This window comes from Parus major, chromosome 5, assembly GCF_001522545.3.
Source record: "Parus major isolate Abel chromosome 5, Parus_major1.1, whole genome shotgun sequence".
Taxonomy (NCBI): Eukaryota; Metazoa; Chordata; class Aves; order Passeriformes; family Paridae; genus Parus; species Parus major.
The window spans coordinates 10,550,978-10,571,480 of record NC_031774.1 but is presented as its reverse complement, the minus strand read 5'-3'; the positions used below and the strand labels follow the sequence as shown (position 1 = coordinate 10,571,480).

The 20,503-nt window shown below is 37.0% G+C and overlaps 1 protein-coding gene and 1 long non-coding RNA gene across 5 annotated transcripts in view; one reads left to right on the top strand and one right to left on the bottom strand.

The window, feature by feature from the left end:
• Positions 1-20,503, top strand: part of ANO5 (anoctamin 5) — a 63,003-nt gene that overhangs the window by 10,734 nt on the left and 31,766 nt on the right. For 2 of the 4 annotated variants that reach the window (XM_015630841.3, XM_015630842.3), the window contains 3 exons: positions 2,348-2,412; positions 8,165-8,212; positions 14,778-14,891. In XM_015630841.3, coding sequence (XP_015486327.1) covers positions 2,348-2,412; positions 8,165-8,212; positions 14,778-14,891 — 227 coding nt within the window. The remainder of the gene's footprint in view (positions 1-2,347; positions 2,413-8,164; positions 8,213-14,777; positions 14,892-20,503) is intronic. The other 2 variants (XM_015630843.3, XM_015630844.3) reach the window with 1 other exon arrangement.
• LOC117244514 lies at positions 3-16,629 on the bottom strand. The gene is made up of 3 exons (XR_004497751.1): positions 16,532-16,629; positions 16,280-16,326; positions 3-1,354 (listed from the first exon to the last, which is right to left on the bottom strand). It is a non-coding gene; the product is annotated as an uncharacterized LOC117244514 (long non-coding RNA).

Genomic DNA, 20,503 nt, shown 5'->3' with positions numbered 1-20,503 from the left:
CGTACTAACCCATGTTTTGCCTTCCCCCCTTCCCCCCTTTTGTCTGTTTTCTCTATCTGTTTTTTTTTGTTTTATTTTGGTGGTTTTTTTGATTTTGGGTTTTTGGGTTTTTTTTCTGCTGGGAGCCTCTTGGAAATCAGACTTGGGTTAATGTGAGTCATTGGTATCACATATGAGCTAGGCCTTTTGCAATGTGATTTGCAAGTCAATTGTTGGCTATCTCTTGGCATCTCCCCTGGTTAAGATCTAACTGGGCATTTACATTGATGGTGCTTGGTGCATTTCTGGAATGGGGCCTCTTTACACTTTTCTACATGATTTGGGTGTGCATTACTTGTGCTGCTTATGTTCAAGAATCTGATCACATATTTTACAAGGAGTGAACATACTAAGTATGTTGTACTTTTCAGTTAATGTATGTTTTGTGTTCTCTTTTTACCTTCTCATGTGCTGTTCTAGGGTTATTCAGGTTTATTCCAGTGGAACAGATATCAAGAGGATTTCCTTCCACAAGTTGCATAAGTAATCAGCTGTGGTACTGGGAAAGCATTTAAAATGTGGAACTCTGAATTATATTTGTTCTGAGGTTAGACTTGAACAATTACAGAAAGGATAAAATCCAGGAAAAACCCACACAAAAGCTGTTATAGGCTGTTGAATCAGTTTAGGTTCCCTCAGCAGTATAGAAAATTGAATGTTCCTGCTGCAGGAACAAGGTGCGCCAGACTGTTCATGGCCTGGAATGGGAGAGTTGTGTGACAGAATGTTTGGGCTTTCTGCTCCTGGGCCCTGGGCTGGTACCTTTGGCCAAGTCTGCAGTAGCCACCTGCCTCCTGGGGCTTTAGGCAGCACAGGTAGCAGACTGTGGTAGGGATGCTCCCATTCTTTATCCTGGTGTTCAGATTGTATCTGCTAATGCAGATTTTTGATGTGTAGATTGCTTTAGCAGAATAGCAGGCAACAGTGTTAAATGTCTTGGCATTCATAAAATTATTGTATTTTACACACCATTGCCTGGTTTCTCATCATGTCATATGTATAGTTATAAATTACAGAGACCATTTTCTGTAAGTGAGCTTAGAGGAAAAAAAAATGTAGGAAACAAAAAACTCTCAAGCTGTATTTAAGTAGCTTATTATGTATTTTTGAAGAACCAGGCAGGTTTATATCCTGCCTGGACACAATTTTGACATCAAATATTTGCAGATTACAAAACGAAAAGTAGGCTTGTTTTATTGGCAGAAATAGTCTAACTGTAGTTGTCCTGACAGTAGTCCAGTGTAAGTCTGTCCAGTCTAAGTTATACTCAGCAATGCTTCCTTAATGGAGAAAGAAGTAAGATGAATCCTCTCTTCTGAAAGAAAGAGACATCATTTTTAGGTGCATGGTCTAGATTTTGATAAGCTCTTTTCAAAACTGCTTATCCTTTCCCTTTGGTGGTGGAGTGATTTAGATGCCTGATTGAAGAGACTGATTTGCCTAATCAGCAGAGAGGTGGTTGTTCACAAAAACCTTCTTGGAGCAGGCGCCTAGCTTATGGGCTCAGAGTTGTCCTCCAGAGGAAACTGGTGACAGTGTAAATTCAGAGGAACGAACCTAGCCAGTATCTTGATCCGGTTTAAGATTATGAAGGTGCTAAATAGGATTTTCCCTTTAGCATTAGCACTTTAGTAAGTGTCTTTGGTGAAATGACTATTTGTGTCAGAGTCATGTTGGTGTTGATTACTGTTGTTAAAATGAAGGCAGGTTTTTTGTTTGGTTTGTTTTATCGTTGTTGTTTAGGAGCTGTTTTTTTAGGATTTGTTTCTTTGTTTTTTGAACAAGAAGCTAAGTAATTAAGTTCATATTACTATTCCTGATCCTTTTGTTATATCTTCATTGCATGGGCATTTGTAATCTTGAGGTTATGCATCATTGACTCCTTAGCAACAAACCACACGCTAATTTGATTTCTAGCAAACACTTCCACAGGTAATTCAAATTCCATAACCAAGGCAGCAAAGCTTTGAGTGTGAAACCCCATTCAACCTAGCAAATATTTGAGACAAGAAAGATAAGTGATGACAACAGATTTTTTTTCTGTCACAGTTAAAAATATGTTTCTGTGAATGCTAGGTTACACCAAGGCAGTACAGACTGGTACAAGGTAGTATTGTGTCTTGCAGCATTTCTTCCCCTCCAAAGAACCGTTCTTGAAGATTTTATGTATTATTAATATTATGAGTATTATTTTCCATCCTTTACTTGTTCATAGTTCCATGCCTTCAAGGTCCACATCATTTTCAGATCCAACAATATTTTAAAAATGGGATGTATTTATGTGAATCTCTTTTTCAATGTTCCTTAGGGGAAGAATGCAATGGACCTGAAATTATTTCAACTGCAGGATCAGAAATCCCAAGCAGCTCTGAGGTAAGATGCCTTAAAAAGTAAGAACGATGTTAGTTAATGTACTACTTGGTAGGAAGGAAGAAGAATGGTTGTTGTGAAAAAGACAATCAGTTTCCAAAACTAGTATTTTTTTTAGATTGTCTTACACCTTCTTTTTATCCATGTAAATTTTTTCTTCCTGTATTGTTTTGAAAGAGCAAAGCCATGAATATGACATGACACTCACTGAGTCTCAGAGGAGACAAGTGTTAGTGCTACAGCACCGTAGTAGTAGAAAACAGTATGAACTTAATGATGTTTACTGTATCAGTCTTGAAATGAGAATCACACAATCTTTAAATGTTTTGACAATTGGAAAATCATTCTGTTTTTGCACAAACATGTCCTCAGCGTCTTCTGAGGACCAGATCTGGAGATGATCACACAAAGACAGAAAACAGAAGGGCTTCCTAGATTACACAGGTTTTTGTCTTCTTAGAACATGCAACCATATCGTCCCAATGTTTTCATTACCAGTTCCATTTTAAAACTTGTTCATGTGTTCACCCTGTTCCCTTCTGAATTTGTTCCATGAGTTGTAATCATCTTTTTCTCCAGGAAAATTTTCAGTGAACAGACATATCAAATGCTTCTGTGAACAATGGTCATGATACCATGATAACCTAATTCTGAGCTACTTACTAGAGCCTCTGAGTGGATGAATATGATGTATTTTACCAAAGCTTGGAAGAAGTCATTTCATGACTTAGGACATATGAAAAGGCAGGAAGCATGGGAGAAAGAGTGCAACATGTGTCATATATGTAGAGAAATGGGATTTGAACCTTGTTTGAAGGATGAAAGATTCATGATGGGGAGGCAAAGGAGGAGGCTTTGATCTTCAGCATGTTCATGTTTGGGAAAAATATATCTGGTTATCCTCTCAAAAATCTCTCCTTGGTAACTTCATGTAGCCTTTTCTCTTGTTTTCTACTTATATGTTTCCTTACATAAATATTTTACTTTATACTTTATCGTTACATATCACAAAGTATGGTCATATTAGCAATATCAGTAAGTAGCTAATAACGTGGGGGTTCTGTTTTGTTGTTTTCATTGCTCCCTCTGAGACAACTTGTTTTCCCTTAGTTGTTTCTGCAGATCGAGTGATTATCTGTTGTTTGCTTACATTTAAGTTAGTACTTTTCTGTGCTTTTCCCTGTCCTACCTAATGAACTGTAATGCATTGTCATTTATCTGATTTTTGCTTTCTGTGCATTGGGCAGACATAAAGCTGCAGAGTTACTCTTGATCTTGCCCAGTTTCACACTCTGATCAGCCATGACAGACTTAGTTCCTGATGATTAATGTCCTAGAACTCAGGTTAAGTCTATATTTAAAAGTTTTTCTATTAATTAATTGCAATAGTAAGATAGCCCCTAATATTTATGGGATTTTTTTTTTCCTATAATGCTAATCTTTCGTCTTCATGTGTTGTCACAGCTTCTCTTGTCTTCTGTATAAATTGGATGAATTCCTTTTCCCTCAGTTCTTTGCTAGGCTGCCTTTAACACCCTTGATGCATTCCTGTAGGAATTCAGCAGTATCTTCTATTCCAGCATGGTTTCTCCTCCTTTCACCAAGGCCCTCCTGAGCTCAGATCAATATGCTTTGTTCATGTTTTGACAGGTAGAACATTTCTCTGTGAAATGATTTTACCTTTGTGATAGGTTGGTAATTTTCTTGCCACTTAACAATGTTTCTGCAGTTAAAAAATATGAACATTTGGAATTCCTAAACCAATTTAAGTCAAGTAGTTTCAAAAAAGAAATGGAATTAAAAAAAAAACAAAAACAAAACACTGGGAAAGAGTTAAATGACATTCAGGTCGCTACTTCATTATGCTCAGGCTGTCTTTTCTTTTGGAAGAGAAAAATCATAACATCCAGCAACAGTATGCTTCTGTTCAGCAGCACAAAGAAAAAGCTAAAGCTTTATTGTTGATTTAGCAACAGAAGAGGGAAAAAAATAAATCTAGATAAATATGGAGAGCAGAAACATTACCCATCCATAATTCAGTGGTCAGTTGTTCTTTTTTTTCTTTCTTTTGTAATCTGCAAAGGAATATGTGATTTGGATATAGGGAACGATGCAAGTAACACAAAAAGTGAGGAACTGTAGTGTAGTGTGTAGTGAAGCCTGCCAGCATATATACAAAAGTTAGATGAAATCCAGGACTTAAAAGTCATTGGAGTACCAATCAGTGGTGCATTTGGTCCATCATGATTTTGCATTCTTGCCCATTTCACCCTGGATTTCTCCTGTTTTCAAACTGCTTCTTCTTGAGTCTCCTTATTTTTCTTATTCTTTAATCTCCCACAGGAACAACAACAACAAAAAAAAAGATAACTTGGCCTTCATCAGCTTTTCATATTCCAAGACTTATAGCAGAAATAATTTCTAGATGCTTTGTCATGCAAAGAGGCAAGGAGATGTTTCCTGCAAACAGCAGACTGGAAAAGGGGGAGAAAAAAAGATATAATGGGGGTATTTTCAAATAAGTGCTGCAATGGGAACTGTTTCAAATTATATTCTTATTAAGTCAGTAATAGACAGCCACTACTGTTAGGGATGGGCAACCGTCTTAAGTAAATTCCTGTGTAGAATCTACTTCCATAGGTCTTTATGGAGTTCTTGTTCCAAGAAATACATAATTGCCTCTGAAAGTCCCTTCAAGAAAATTGGAAAATGAATGAAATAAAACTTGAGAATTTTGTTTTCCTATGTGGTTTCTATTTGTGCGAGAGTGCAGTAGAAAAATATACAGTGGTGTGTCTGCTCAGTGATTGTAATTAGTTGTTCAAGCTACTAAGTAAATTAAGATTAATCACCCTGACAAAATAGAGTTCCTGTGCCTAAGAGGAAAGAAGATTACTCAATTATTTCAAGATTGGAGGAAAGGTTAAAGAATTGAATTTGTATTACATTTTCTAATGGTAAAAGTTCAGGCCATTCAGATGGGATAAATGTAAAATTTGTACAGCTTTTGTGCAAAATTGAATCACTGGTTTGTAGTTTATCAGTATCTGTAGAGGTCCATATATACAGAGGACTATTTGTTATTCCAATTAAGAAACACAAAGTAATTCGAAATTGTTTGCTTGGTATGCATGTGGACTTGGCCTCCTAAAAGGAAGGTGACCACACTACTGTCTGAGTAAGACTGCAGGAACTGTGCCCTATTCTACCTGTAAGGCAATAGGAAATGATTTTGCAAAATTATACATTAAATTTTTACCTTTCTGTGAATTTCACACTAGTGAAATGCTTACTGAAAATTCCTGTTAATCAGGATTTTCCATAAGTTAACTTGATCATATGAAAATCTGTGAACAAACTGTCTTTATTTAAGGCAGGTTAGCAGAAGTAAATTGGCAAATTTATTAAAGTAATGCACTTTATCACAATTATGCCTTGACTCATAGGTTACTATCTTTTTTTCAGAGCAGCAGGTGCTGCAGGTGTTCCAAGTTTTTTTTTTCTGAAAAAACACCATCGTATTGTGGATTACTTTTTACGCTTTTTCATTTTTCAACTCAGACTAGTGCATCTTCAAGTAGAAAAACATAAAATGCCATTGTTAATATTGCAAAGATGGACTAAATTGGTTTCAAAATCCAGAAAGAAGTACAAAAGGACTTCTTCCAAGTCTAACAAAAACACAAGGGTTATTCTGGGGAGAGGCAGAATGCATTAAAGACTTAAGAGAGTGAATACCATAGGAAGAGGGACCAGCCCAACACTGCTGCCACCACTGCCAGCCTTCTTGGTTTTCATCTCAACAAAGTTAGATTATTTGAGTTGATTCTTGTTTTGCTTTTTATGTGTTACCAATGCTGGAATTACTTCATGCTGTACACAGACTTTGACATATCATGAAAAAGCAGTGTGTTTCTATTGGAGTACTTGAAATGTGCAGGAGAAGATGTGACTGCCAGTTTAAAAATAGTTGATTCTAATGACTTGAGCTAATTAATTTCTTACAGTTATACTGAGCAGGGTAAGATCTCATGACTAACAGGAAAGCATTTAAGAGAATGCATAGAAATGTACAAGGGCCTCGGCCAGTTGTGTGTCCTTACCTCACAGCTTTGTGTTTCACTAAATGTAATAAAATTTTGTCTCTAAGTGAAGCAGTGTGGGCAGTGAGGACCATTGGGTGGCTAAAGTCAGTATTTGCATCTAACCATGGAGGAGCTGGTGAGCAGTGGCTGGGAGGAGTACGGGGTGGAGAGAGATTATCTTATGGAAAGAGCACAGTGAAGCTATTTATATTTGCACTATTTCTCAGGGGGATTCCTTGCCAAAAAACAGATTGATCTTTCTGTTTATTTTACTGCATTCTGAAAATGACATTTTTTACTTACTTAGATAAGCAAATAACCAGAAATGGCATCATTAAAAAAGAATGTAAAGAAGTATGTTTGTATTACTGGATGTGTAACAAGGACAGGAATGGACCTCAGTGATTTCTCTCAAGAAAAATTGTAATAAAAGTGAAAAATATTATTTAAAAATAATAAAAAGTGCTTTATAAAAATTGGATTTGGATTAATAAATTTTCTGAAATTTTACAACTCTAAACCAGTAAATGATACTATAATAATAAAATGCTTTTAGTATTATGCTTCTGTATTCTGTTGAAAGTTAATTTAATTCCACTGAGAGCTATTGCATTTTCATAATGGACTTGTACTGTTTGGTTGCACTGTTTAAATCTGTCTGTGGTTTGTGTTCAAAGCACACAAAAGCAAGACAAAGCAAAAGTGTGATAAGTTATTGACTAAGAGTTACGGGGAAACTGGTGAAGTATTGTAAACCATTATTCATTCCAATAGCAGCACCTGATCTCAAAACCCATCACTGCTGCAAGGCCAGAGTGGTGGGCCAGGACCTCAGAAAGCTGATGGCCACTTGCGTAGGATGGCTCTGCTCTGCAGAGACTTCTGCTCTTGGTGTTCCTGTCATACGTGTGTGGAATCCGGCCTAAGGATGTTGCAGCAGCCTCCACACTAACATACAGGAAAACAGTGAGCACCCAGATATTGTACAATTAAAATCAGGGCATTACTTACTACTTAAAATTATTATTTCAATTTACAATTAAAATCACACTGGCTGTGGATCAGAACTGGAAACTGGGAAGCCCTCACTTGTCTCATTAAGTGTAACTGCAATTACTGGTACCAATTTACATTGTCTACACTGTCAGATTAAAGATTTGTCTCATTGCATTTGTTTTCATTCAGTGTACACTGCATAATTTCAGTCTGTAGTTAAAAAATAGCCAAGTAAGGGTAGCACATTTGTTCCAAATGCACAGTCATGTATGCTGTTTGCATTTTCCCTCTTCGGTATTAAATAAGTTAGAAGTTTTTCTTCACTGGTTTATGAAGGTTAATCTGTACCAACTTGTTTAGACTGTATTTTTTGTAAAGGAAATAAGGAGGAATACTATTTAACTCTTATCAAAAATTGTAATTGTTGATGCTTAAAAATTAGTATGGAGCATGTAAAAGTTCATAGTGTAGGTTAGAGACCAGGATCCTCTGAGGAAGTAGAGGTTGGTTTAAACTCTGACTATCTGGACTGAAAATCCATTTATCACTCAGAAGAGCTTTTCAGCAACTTAAACCAGGAACTACACTGATCCTTCTGAATTAGCCTTTAATTTTAAAGCATCCATTGCATCATTGCTAACAACATTATGTTTTTCCTGTGATGCCACTGGCAGGGCCTAAACAGTTCTGAGACTACTTTACTCATCCCTGAACATCAAGTGGTAAGCAGTAAGAAGTATTCATGCTTCCTTGCATGAATTTGTGTGGCGTCTTCTATTACAGTATGCCAAAATGTCCCTCACAAGAAAATTTTCCAGTTTCAAGGATACCATCTTTCTAAAATAAACTTTTTCTAGTTGATAAAAATTAACATGGTCTTGCATTTATTCGTAGAGATGGCTTAAAAGATAAATTGAAGTAAATCAAAAGGATAATGGACAAAATTGAAAAGTTGAGATTGGTGGAGAAAACTGGAAAGTTTGCTTTTTTATCATTGTTTTGGTTTGATAGGATATAGGATGAATTCTGACTGGTGTTATTAACAAATGTGGGATTCCTTTTTATCATGGTGGCCTGAGCGCTCTGTGAGTCAGCATGATACTTCAAAGAGCAAGAAACAAACACCGACATAATTTGAAATACATTGCCTCTTTTTTTTTAAATTGTAGTAAATAATAAGGAAAGGCTCAGAATAGCCACTTACTGAAATTCGCAGACAAGATAACTATATAAATTCTCAAATGTATCAGAAAACTTAACAGAATCATTATTGTTTTATGGAGAAAAAGTACAAAAAGTCATTTAAAATAGCTGAAGAAGTACATGCTGAGGCGTATTAAAACTGTCTGCTTGCTTACTTTGGGCTCTGGTGTCTTCCATTAATGCATACACTATCCTAGCTTACTTTTTATTTTTCTTTGTTCTGTTCTTGTTTAATGTATTCTTTTATTCAGAGAGGCTTTTTATGTGCATTTATATTTCAGTGCAAATATCCTGGTGTCTTAAACTGCTTTGAAATGCATATTTTAAAGCTTTCAGATTTTAATGGGGTTGAGAAGTGAAACATGAGTGAAGGTGAAAAGAGCAGCTTGCAAGTTTTAGCTACAAGAAATAGATGCATTTTGTGTTTCTTTGAATGGGAAAGCCTCATAGCCTGCATGAAGTATAACTGGAAATTGAGATGGGTGATATTAAGAGTATTGTTAATATACATCTTTAAAGTGTGTAAGCTCTTCAGTTGTGTGGATTCCTTTAAAGAAGAATAATGACAAGAACTTAATGGAAAGGGACTCTGGTAAAATGGGAACTGAATGCATAAACCAGAAATATGCCATTTTTATTTCCAGGAGAGTATATGTATATTTGTGTAAGTTCTGTAAATGTATTTCCAGGAACATTTTACTTTTGGAAATACCTTTATATAATTTAGATACGTATTTATAAAGTTATGTTTAAGTTCATAAATATGTAAAAATATACATATATATATTTATTAATATAAATATACATCTTTAGCATAGCAGCACTTAAATCCATGTGTTTTTCCTGTAGCATGTTTTAATTCACTAAAAAGGAGGAGTATATAAATAACTTTGGTTTTAAGCCATTGAATGTTTCCTACTCTTTCAGTTATGGAGGCTTTTCCTGTATTTTGATACAGCTTTTAAACCTTATATTTTTGTCCATTTTTATATTCTGAAAGTTTTTCTGCCAAAAATTGCTAGTTCATAAATTACTTAGTTGCATTTTAATGTAGTTCTTTGAGGTTTTTTCACTGCCTGTTTCACATCTAATTTGCTATTGAAGGTATGCAGTTAATATAATAAATATTTTGTTTGTAGACTGTATCTTTTAAGCCAGCAAAATGCTACAAATGAATTTAATGTTGTAGTTTCAGGTAGGTTTTTTTCTGGGTAATGTAGGACTATGATAATGTAATTTCTTGATACACTGATGTGGGATCATAAATCCATTCCATGGTATTAATGTAACCTCTCGTCTTTCTTGTTAGTTATAGCCAGAGGTGCTTCTAATGAAACTAATAGCCTCCTCCACCTCTGTTTCGTATTGGTTACTATTTTGTTACTGAAAATGCTGCTCTAAACTACCTTCCTACAAAAAAGATGCAAGATACAAAAGCAGAAGGGGAAGGGTGCTCAGGTCTCAACGAGAAGTCCCTGCTCTGTGGGGTTGAACATTTGGGAAACCTTGAGGTCCAAGGCATTGAATTTGGGAGCTGTGTTTCTAAACATAAGCCCTTAAGGAACTTGCACATTTCTGAATGAATTATAATCTGAAAAGTATTGCTCTAAGAAAAGTTTCCCTGTCTTTGAAGCAGGGACATAGAGAGGGCTGGGATATTAACTAGCAGAGTGTATTTGGTGGGAGCTCCATGCCTACAAGGTAAGGGTTGTGCTAAGTGACCTGTAAGGAGACATTTCCTGTTGGATGGATAAGCAGAAATAGAAATCCCTCAGAGTCCCATAAAAACATACAGGATTAAATAATTTAGGTATAATCTGCAAAACATATTTGTTTATTGTGTACTGAGCTACCACTAACCCATCAGGGGGTAGCTGCCTACACTGCCCAAAGCCCACTGTCAGTGTGCTGGGGTGGGGGTAAGTGAGGCCACAGAGACATTTAGCACAGTGCCTGTCATTCAGCTTCAGCTTCTGTTCCTCTGAAGCACTGTGTGCCAGTGTTAGTGGTAGCTGCCACTTCCAGCAGCTGCATTATGCTGTCCAGCTCCCCGTGCCTGACTGTTTGCCTTGGCCCTGGAAAAGAGTCTCAGAGGCAGGCACCTGTGGAGTGGGGTGGCCAAGGACTGCAAACCCTCGGCAGCACTGAATGGAGAGTCTAGATGGATCTGAATATCATGTGAGGCTGCCAGCCAGCATTTACATACCATGCCCAAACCAGTCTGGGCAAAACGGATCATGGGCTCTTACAGCCTTACTTCATCTTGAGCTGTGCTTTGTTTCCTTACCGGTATCTTGGTCTCTCCTGTCACCTGTCCTGTTGAGACAGGGTTTCCTACTGCAGGGCTTTGGATTGTGTCTGAGGTGAGGATTGCAAGCATAGGTACTTGGAAGGTTGTTTGGTTGGACATGATCCAATACCCCAGGCTCTGGGATAACTATAACTATTGATATAATACCATATGAATCCTGTAAATTTGCACTTAGGCCCCATGAAAAGAAAATTTATCTCTTCATGATAGACCATTACAACATTCAATTAGTACATCTGTCCACAAGCTGAGTGGTCACAGTTCTTAGATAACTAGACTTACGAGGCTGGAAAGCTATTACGGGATAACAGGAGGGCATTACTTGTTTTTTTGAACGGGTGGGTTTTGTAACTTGCTTTGTAGTTGATGGATTTATTCATCTTATTGAAAGCCCTGGTAAATGCTGAATGTTTGCAGGAACATGATTTCATAGAATCCTACAATGAACTTGGATTGGAAGGGACCTCTGGGTGGCTAACCTCCTACTCAAGGCAGGGCTGGCTTCAAGCGTAGATCAGGTTGCACATTCAGTGCAGATCAGTCCTGCCTAACTTAATCAGGCTGTGTGATCTCTGAGGATGGAGATTATGCAGTTGCTCTGGGCAATCTGTTGTACCCATTCCCAGTCAACCACAGCCTCACATCCAGTAGGAATTTCTCCGGTTGTGACTTAAAGTTGTTGCTTCTTGAGTTTTCACCATCTTCCTCAGGGCTCCATCTCTTCTGTAGTTCCTCATTGGGTGTAACTTAATTACTAAAAGCTTCAGCTTGCTGCCTGTACTGTGCTAGGAAGTTTTAATTTGGTTACTTGTATTGCAGGAGGAACACATTTTAGAATATTTTCTGTGATGAGGTGTAGGTTCACTTGGTAACTGCAGGTTGTCAAAGATCATTAGCTGCATTCATGCAGTTCTGGAAAGAGCTGAGTTAAGAGTTAAGAAATAAGATGTACAAATCAACAATGTTTAATGATTTACTGATAGAATCAATGCAAATTACAAACTTTTTATACATGTTAAACTTGTAGGTGCACATGTATGTGCAAACATTTGTGAATGTGCAAGACCAATCTTGTCCTTGTGAAATCCAAGTGCAGCAAAATGGAAAGGAATATTTCATGGGTTTAATAAGCAGGCCCATCACTATCCACAATGAATAATCCTATGCACAGAAGGAGAAGGACTTGATACGCATTCCTCTTCTGAGAGCAGATCTGACAATGACTACTGAATCTTCTTAAATTGCCAGTCAGACCTTTAATTACTGAGGATTCTGATACATCTTAGAAACCAATTTTAATGGCAATAAAGATAAAATACTTCTTCAATTGTATTGAATAATATAACTATGCAACCCAAACAATTCGAGGTACTCCTTTGGCAGGAGATTTTTTTTGAAGTAAGTATTACTTATTGTTTTATTTCTTCTTTGTGTATATGAATTTAGTGCACAAGAACAATTTCTATGCTTATGAAGTCACAGTGGTTGGAGCAATTGCTAACATTTTAAGTTGTTAGAATGCACTTTGGGGTTCACTTACTGTAATGCTGAATAATTACAGTGCTGTTGATTCTATAAAGATGTTAGTGTGGTTCTATGCACTGTTTTTAACTTGATTAACTTAGTATCTGAACTTGCAGTTTGCACGTAGTCAAAATAGTATTTGCAAAGAAAGACCTAAGCCTGCAAGTACAAAATAGAACAGAAAAATGCTTTTTCTTTTCTGCTGTTGGATTCCATGATTTTTGTGAGCCTTTTAATCATGCAAGATGATATACTGCATTTGGAAGCAAAAGCATTTCTGAGGTAGCTGTCCTGATTTCAGCCATACAAAGTAGTATCATTGATCTGCTGTAAATATTTCTATAAGCAAAAAACCTTAACAGAATTGCTGAAGAGGAAAGGCAAAGAATGGATGGCAGCATTTTCAGGAAATAATTTCTTTTAGCTTTTTTTGTGCAGTATTGATTTGCAACAGTGTTTGTAGCTCCCCAAGGACTAGCATAGGAACACAGGAACTCTCAGTAATGCATGGCTATTTCACGTATTGCAGTACACAGCTACAGTGTGTCTTCACTAGAATGAAGACGAACTAGAATGAAAGTCTTCTAATGAAGACTTCTTATGTCTTCATTAGACACACAGCTACCAGTGTGTCTAATAATGAAGATGCATAAGGTTGTGCAATGCAGGAACAATAGGATTTTCAATTATTTTTATTTTATTTCAGCCTATTTAAAGATAAACACGTGAATTATGCAGATATTATTACTTGTAATTTTGTCAGCTCTGGAATTACATGGTTGCCATTTGTCTTCTTATGTCCCTGTGGGTCCGGCCAAACATGCGTGCACTATGCATGAGCCAGTGTTTTGGTACCTTTGCTCTACACTCAAAACCACTTTCTTAGGGCTCTTTTTAAAATCTGCTTACAATGATGGCAAGTAGCATTATAGGAGTCATTATCTTAAAACATATTTTTACTGTCCAAATGGATTCCAGCCCAGCTTTGCCTTTAATAAAAGAGGCATGATAGTCATATTATTTGTGGGTGCTTGTGTTTTTCTGATGGTTGGAGGCTTTTCCTATCTTTAAATGACATGGATTTCTTGCTCACCATAGTTGGGATGTATGTGCTTGAAGCAGTTGATTCTTGGAGAGAAATAGTGTGCCTGCTAACTACTTGTTGGTTATTCCAGCAGAGTGAAAGGAAGTATAATCTGTTCCTAAAGCGACGTCTCAGGGTAAAGTGGTGAATGCTATTGCAAGTGACTTGGGTGCTGCAGTAATAACATGCTTCACTGTGTGACACCTTTTGTTAACTGGGAGCAAAGTTCACAGTTACAAATAAGTATTCTGTGCTTTCTCAGGGAACACGTGCCTCCTTGCATGTTAAGAGAGAGAGAAGACAGAGACATTATACTCTGTTTTGTTCCTACTCTAATGAAATAAAACCCCAATTCAGCTCTATACAAATACAATTTGCTGATAGGTGCGGTTGAAAAAAATAACACCAATGTTCCTCAGCACAGAGTTAATTTAAACTAGAATGTTCGCTTCTATGGAGAGCACTTTGCTGTATGTCTTGTACGTGATTTGATAGAGCTGAATATTAATATGATAATAAATAATATTACCTAATGAGTTAACTTCCCTAGGAGGGTGGGGTTACAGTCTTTTATTTGCCTAACATTAATTACTATGTCCTAATAGTGAAAAAGGTGGATGTTGTTACTAAGACATTCTGGCATGCTGGTAAATTAAAATATAACCTTTAATAGATCATGGTCATATTTTGACCTAATTACCTTGTTACTTTGATATCTTTTATTAGGTGTATTTTTTTCCTGTGAAAGTAAATGCTCAATGTTGAAACATCACCCCTGTATTTTTGTGAGCTATTTTTATATGTGGTCATTGCTGGGCCATATGTCTCTGTGGTTGTTGATTAAGTGAATCTTGTTATGTAGAGGAAAATGCATGGAATTTACATTTTGCTACCTGCTTCAAGTATTCACAAGTATTGCTACACTAACATATTATCTTTATTTTTCCTGTACCAGTTATTTCCATGTAATGCTTGTGGACATATGTGGTTAATTTTGAAACTGTTTAGACTAGATGTAGCCCTTGCTAAATCTTGCCCAAATATATCTTCAGCTGTAAAGAAACTGAAGAACTGTGGCAGTATGGGCAAACTTCTTTGCCTTCTGTTATATTTTAGAGAAACAGTAATGCTTGTTTTTTTATTCATATGCCTGTATCTTCTACAGATTGATAAAAGACATCAAAGCAAAGATTCTATTTTCTTCAGGGATGGTGTGAGGAGAATTGATTTTGTTCTCTCCTATGTGGATGATCTTAATAAGGAATGGGAAAAAAAGTTGGTAAGTTTGTCTTTTTGAAGTCCTCTTAATTTTTATTTATAAGATGAATATCAGTTACTAACCCTTTCAGATCATTAGACTCACCTGGAATAGAATTTAGCTAAATATATATATAGCTATGGAAAAAGCAATTCCATGTATGGAAATTTCTGTGAAATTTACTGTTGTTTGTCAGGACCCAATTTTATTTGATTTATATGTCAAATATAAATCAAATAAAATTGGGTCCTGACAGTTATTCAACAATAACTGTTTTTTCACACCCTTTGACTGTAGTTAGAGGAGAAATAGATTCTTAGCTCCAAGACTCAATGCAGTTTTCTGTTAATACTTTTGAGACGCTTTTCTTAAAATATACTCTGAGTAACACAGACACAGCCTGTCCTCCTGGAGATTTTCCCTGTGTTTGACTTTCTGTCTACATAGGTGTATTCATTCTTCTAGAAGAGTATTCAAAGTGGCTTTGATAAGAGCCTTCCTATGTAACGGAGCACAAGAACAAACTTTCTCCAAAATACCAGTTAGTGATTATCCCTGAACTTGCCAGCAAGACCCAATTACCTTGGTGGTAATAATAGGTCAGATGGAATCAGTTAATGACACCTGTTTGTTACATGCTCACACTGACACATGTGGTCTAATTTGGCTAACATAAATTCAAGCCATATTAAAAAAGCAGTACATGAGAGGCAGTCAAGACAAAAAATTTTATATAAAGCATAATATTTAAAAAAAATAAGGATTTCACGTTTTTTTCTCTGTATTTGCTGCCTTCTTTCAGAGGCAGGAGAGGTTACATTTACAAACTAGTCTCTCCAATACATAAAAAAGTTTACTCATGATCAAAAAAATTTTAAAAAGGAGACACCAAAGCTACATTTTCAAGTAATCATATTATTCTGAAAGATAAGGATATCTGAAAAAAAGCATAATTATACCAATGTTTATGACAAAATCACAATCAAAACTGTTGGTCTTTGAAACAAAGAACACTTACAATCTATATCTTGTCATATTAAAGTATTTCATAATTAAAAATTCAAATTACCTTTTGAAAAATACTGTGAGATTGGGCTGTTTAAAAAATTTGCATGTTGCTTTCATTCTTTTATTAAGAAAATACTGTTGGCCTGTTTTCATTAACAACTTCTGCTGCCTGTCCTTGCATCCAAATACAATTCAGTGAGGAACACAGCCCCTGCATCCTACTCTTACTACCTTAAAAAATCCAAAAATTTGTCACGTCTCTGTTTGATACTTTTCCCAGATTAGGCATCTCAGTCAGCTTTGCTCAGCTAGCCACATTCCAAAGATTTTTTTGGGAGACCAGGTTATTTGATAGCTGTAATACCATAGGTTTATATGCAAGCATACTTTTTCAAACTCACCCTGTCTCTTGTCAGGCCGTACTCTTAGCTAGATGCTTTCTTCTACCCTGAAGCAAAACACATTTAAAAAAGAAGGAAGACTACTCAGTATAGAGAGAAGAAAGATCCCCATGCAAAATCTGTCAAAGCAACTCTTAAACTTTTCCATTAGTCATACTTGAATTATTTAAAATCACGGAAGAAATGAATACTATTTAGGTAATGTTTCAGGTGGGAAGGAAAATGAGTCAGATGGTCAGTCTAGTCACTCACTCATATTGTGTGCAGCAGTTTCCTTCTCATTTCTTTATGGGTCATTAGAGGGTAGTAGGAATCTTTGCCAGACCAGAGTCCATGTCCATGGGTGTCATTATTCACGTGGAAAAAAGCCCAAGAGTTAGTAGCTAATATTATTCTTCCTCTTTGAGGTAAAAATGCACTTCCTAGAAGAAACATCTCTGTCTTCCAAAAGGTCTAAACATGTCTTGTGAGATTTAATTCTGTGTATATATGTTCCTTGGAAATGAGTTTATGGCCCCATGGAGGAAGATCAGTAGCCCTGCAGACTGTGGTTACTGGACGAGCAGTCATGGAGATACCAGGTTTTTTTATACAGTTCCTGGGGCATCTACATTTTCCCTATAATTATATTCAGCACTGATGTTTATGCAATTAGTAAGTCCATAAATTAGTGCAGACTTCTTAGCATACAAGTACTGTGCTGTTGTCTTTGTGGTAGCAAGATTTAAATATTGATGAACTGCAGCCTCTGGAATTTGTCTGACATACACTGTCCTTGCTATTTTACAGCTATCATAGAAATAAATGTCTTTTTTTACAGTAGTACAAGGATGCAGTAAAGTGGAACAACTAAGAATAGAGGTATTCATATGAGGAGAGTAACAGTTGTGACAAAGGGTTTTATTTCCTAATCTCAAGGAAACAGCTTTTTTTCTGCATTTCTAAGAATTGGATAAATAACTTCTTTGTGTGTTTCAACATAGTCCTGATACAGATAGAAATTTTGAGACAGTCTGTTCATCTTCTCCCTTAGTTTCATGCAGAACAACAGGCCTACTGTTTTTGATATTCCCAGATACATTCCAGCTTCAACACTGTTTTGAGCTTGCCTTCTATAAGCTACATAAATAGATCCAAACCACAAAGGTCTCTGAACAAAATTTAGGATTACAATTTTTTGAGACAATACTTAATATTATTCCTTAAAGCCTCCAGCACATGTGGAAATAGTTCACCACCATATGAAATGTATGTGAATATTAAAAAAATAAATCAAATTTATAAAAATATCTAACAAAGATGTATGACCTTTATTGTCCATCAGTGTATTTCTTCTCAAGAACTACCAAGCATTAGGACTCATAGATCTCTGTGCAAAGTAACTCACTCCTACGTTAACTGGAAGCAAAGTACCTCTGTCCCCAGTGGGGTATAGAGATACAGAAGGAAATTTTATCTAGTTCTTTCCTGGTTTTCATCATCTCAGACAGAATCTTCTGCTTTCTTAGAGGTACCAACTAGGCCAGAGTTAGGGAGCCACAGGCAGCAAGTATCAGATGCTTGTTGCTGCTGTTAGCCCTGTTACCAGCTGCACCCCCAGGTCTGCAGGAGTGGCCGAAAGCTGTGCTCAGTCTGAACTGGGACTTCTCCATGCAGCTTTGCAGAGGTTTGTCTGGTAGTTGCAGAAGAAATCACAGCATGTTCTGCATTGGAAGGGACCCACAACAATCAAGTCCAATGAGTCAGCAGTGCCCCGGCATCTAGGAGGGCCAGCCCTGACCTAGGGGTGCATCAGGCGCAGCATTGCCAGCCAGGCATGGGAGGAGGGTTGTCCCCCTCTGCTCTGAGCTGGGGCAGTTTCATCTTGAGTTCTGTGTGCGATTTTGGGCACCACAATGTAAAATAAGACAGATGTAGAGAGGCTGTCCAAAAGAGGGCCACGGGGCTGGTGAGGAATCTTGACAGGAAGCCTTATGAGAGGCAGATGAGGGCACTTGGTTTGTTCAGCCTGAAGAAGAGGAGACTGAGGGCAAACCTCATCACAGTGTACAGTTTTCTTTTGAGGAGAAGAGGAGGGAGAAGTACCAGTCTCTTCTCTCTCAGGCCAGTCAGTGACAAGACTCAAAGGAATGACATGAAGCTGAGTCAGGGGAGGTTTAGGTTGAGTATTAGGAACTAAAGGTTTTTTTACGCAGAAGGTGGTCAGGCACCAGAACAGGTCACAGGCCACTGCACCAAGTCTGACAATTCAAGAAGCATTTAGACAACACTTTCAGGTACACAGTGTGACTCTTGGAGTGTCACAAGCAGGACCAGGAGTTCATAGAATTAGAGAATCACAGAATATGCTGAGTCAGAAGGGACCCACCAGGACTTTGACCTGCATTGTTACCCATTGTTATATCAGCATTGTTATCACAATGGGGTTTATAGAAGTTATCTCTCTTCCATGGATACCTGATTATGCAGTGTTGCATTTACACTGGGCATAATAGTACTGCTGGACTTTGGATCTTGCTTTGTTAATCTTAGTGAGGTGGTTCATTACAGCCTCACATGTGTTAGATGATAAAGTTAGTCTGTGCTTGTCCCACATTATGGGACATATCCACATAATATGGTGGATGTGATGACTTAAAGAGCTTCCTTCATGCCTCTTTGACTGCAGAGTGGCATCTATGGCAGAGTCAGAAATATATGCATCAGGGACAGTTTATTAGGTTTGGGGACCAGTAAGCTTAGAATTCTAACAAGTACACATTAAAAACTACCAGCTCTGATCCAAGGAATATGTTTTGTCCATTTTAAGCCTTTTATGGTGACATGAAGAAATACAGTATTTGGCAAGATTTTTTTTTTGCGTGTGTGGGAGATTGATTTCCTTTTAAAAATGTTTTTCCCATTAACTGGAAAGTACAGTACATTGCATGAGTTTCAGGAGGGGGCTTGTGGGAGAAGAGCAAGGTGGTAAAAAGAGCATAATTTCTTTTAAGAGTACTGCAGTTCATCACACCAAGTGTATTATAAGGAAAGATAAGTAAGATGGGGCCAGACCCTTTGGCTCTGTCTGCTCCTGAGCTGCACAGCTGGAGAGAAGCTGGTTGGTGTCTGGCGGCAGAGAACCCTCTGAGCTGACTTGTTTGGCTCTCTTTCAGTGTTTGCATACACCAGTATGTTTTGTTAGGAGAAAAGGTAATCTAGAGTAGCATATAGCTTTGGATACTAGGCTTGAATATCAGCTTTTCTATAGTATCTTAACATATATTCTTAAATCACGTTTTAGTTGTGTTGTTCTTTATCTGATTATCATGTCAGCAAACCACAGTTCTCTGACATGTTTATACAGGTGCATTTAGGAAGGTTTGTAGGAAAAATAGCGCATGTCATTGCTTTTGCCCCCAGCATCTGCTGGAACTCAGGAGTTACCATATTCACAAGTTTATATAGTCCAGTGTCTAATTTAATATCTAGTAATATTTGGCAAAATCAGATGTGGCATTAAAATGAAAGGCCACTGACACAGGAAAACATTTAAGAGCTATGAATGCTATTTTTTGGTCTGCATTTGTCTGAGTAGGTTATGCAAACTGAAATGCAAAAATGACAGTCTACTCCTCACAGACATGCAGGAAAAGAAAATTGGCTGAAAACTATAGTGTTTCGGGTTTTTTAAGTATGTTTGAAAACTGTCATTTTAAGACTTTTCAATAAAAGAAACATTAGACAGCATGGCATGGTTTAGCCAGAAATAATTTTGTGGTGTAGCTTGTGCATTTTAAGGGCTCAATATTTGGCTTAATTTATTGCTATTCTGGCAGTTCATCAGCAAATTTTATTTAATTAAGAGGAAATTAATACAGTCTCTCAATAGAAGCAAAAATTATACAGAGAAGGAGAGGAAGAAAATGTTCTTACCTAAACACACTGCTTAGGAATTAGCTTGCAAAAGAAAAGAGTTCAAGAAGAATATCAAGCTCACACAGGTCATCCAGCCACCACATACTGCTAGGGGCAGGTTTGTTATCTCTGCATGAAGTCTGTGCTGACTTTATGCAGACTAAGCATTTGGTGATTTATTGGTCTTATCAGTGATGTTTGTGAAATACTGTTTGAATTGTCTGTAATCAGTACTTGAATATCTGTATGGGCATAATTGTATAACTAGATGTACAAAATAAATAGATGAGGTAAATAGATGAGGCTGTAAGCAATTAGTCTTCCACA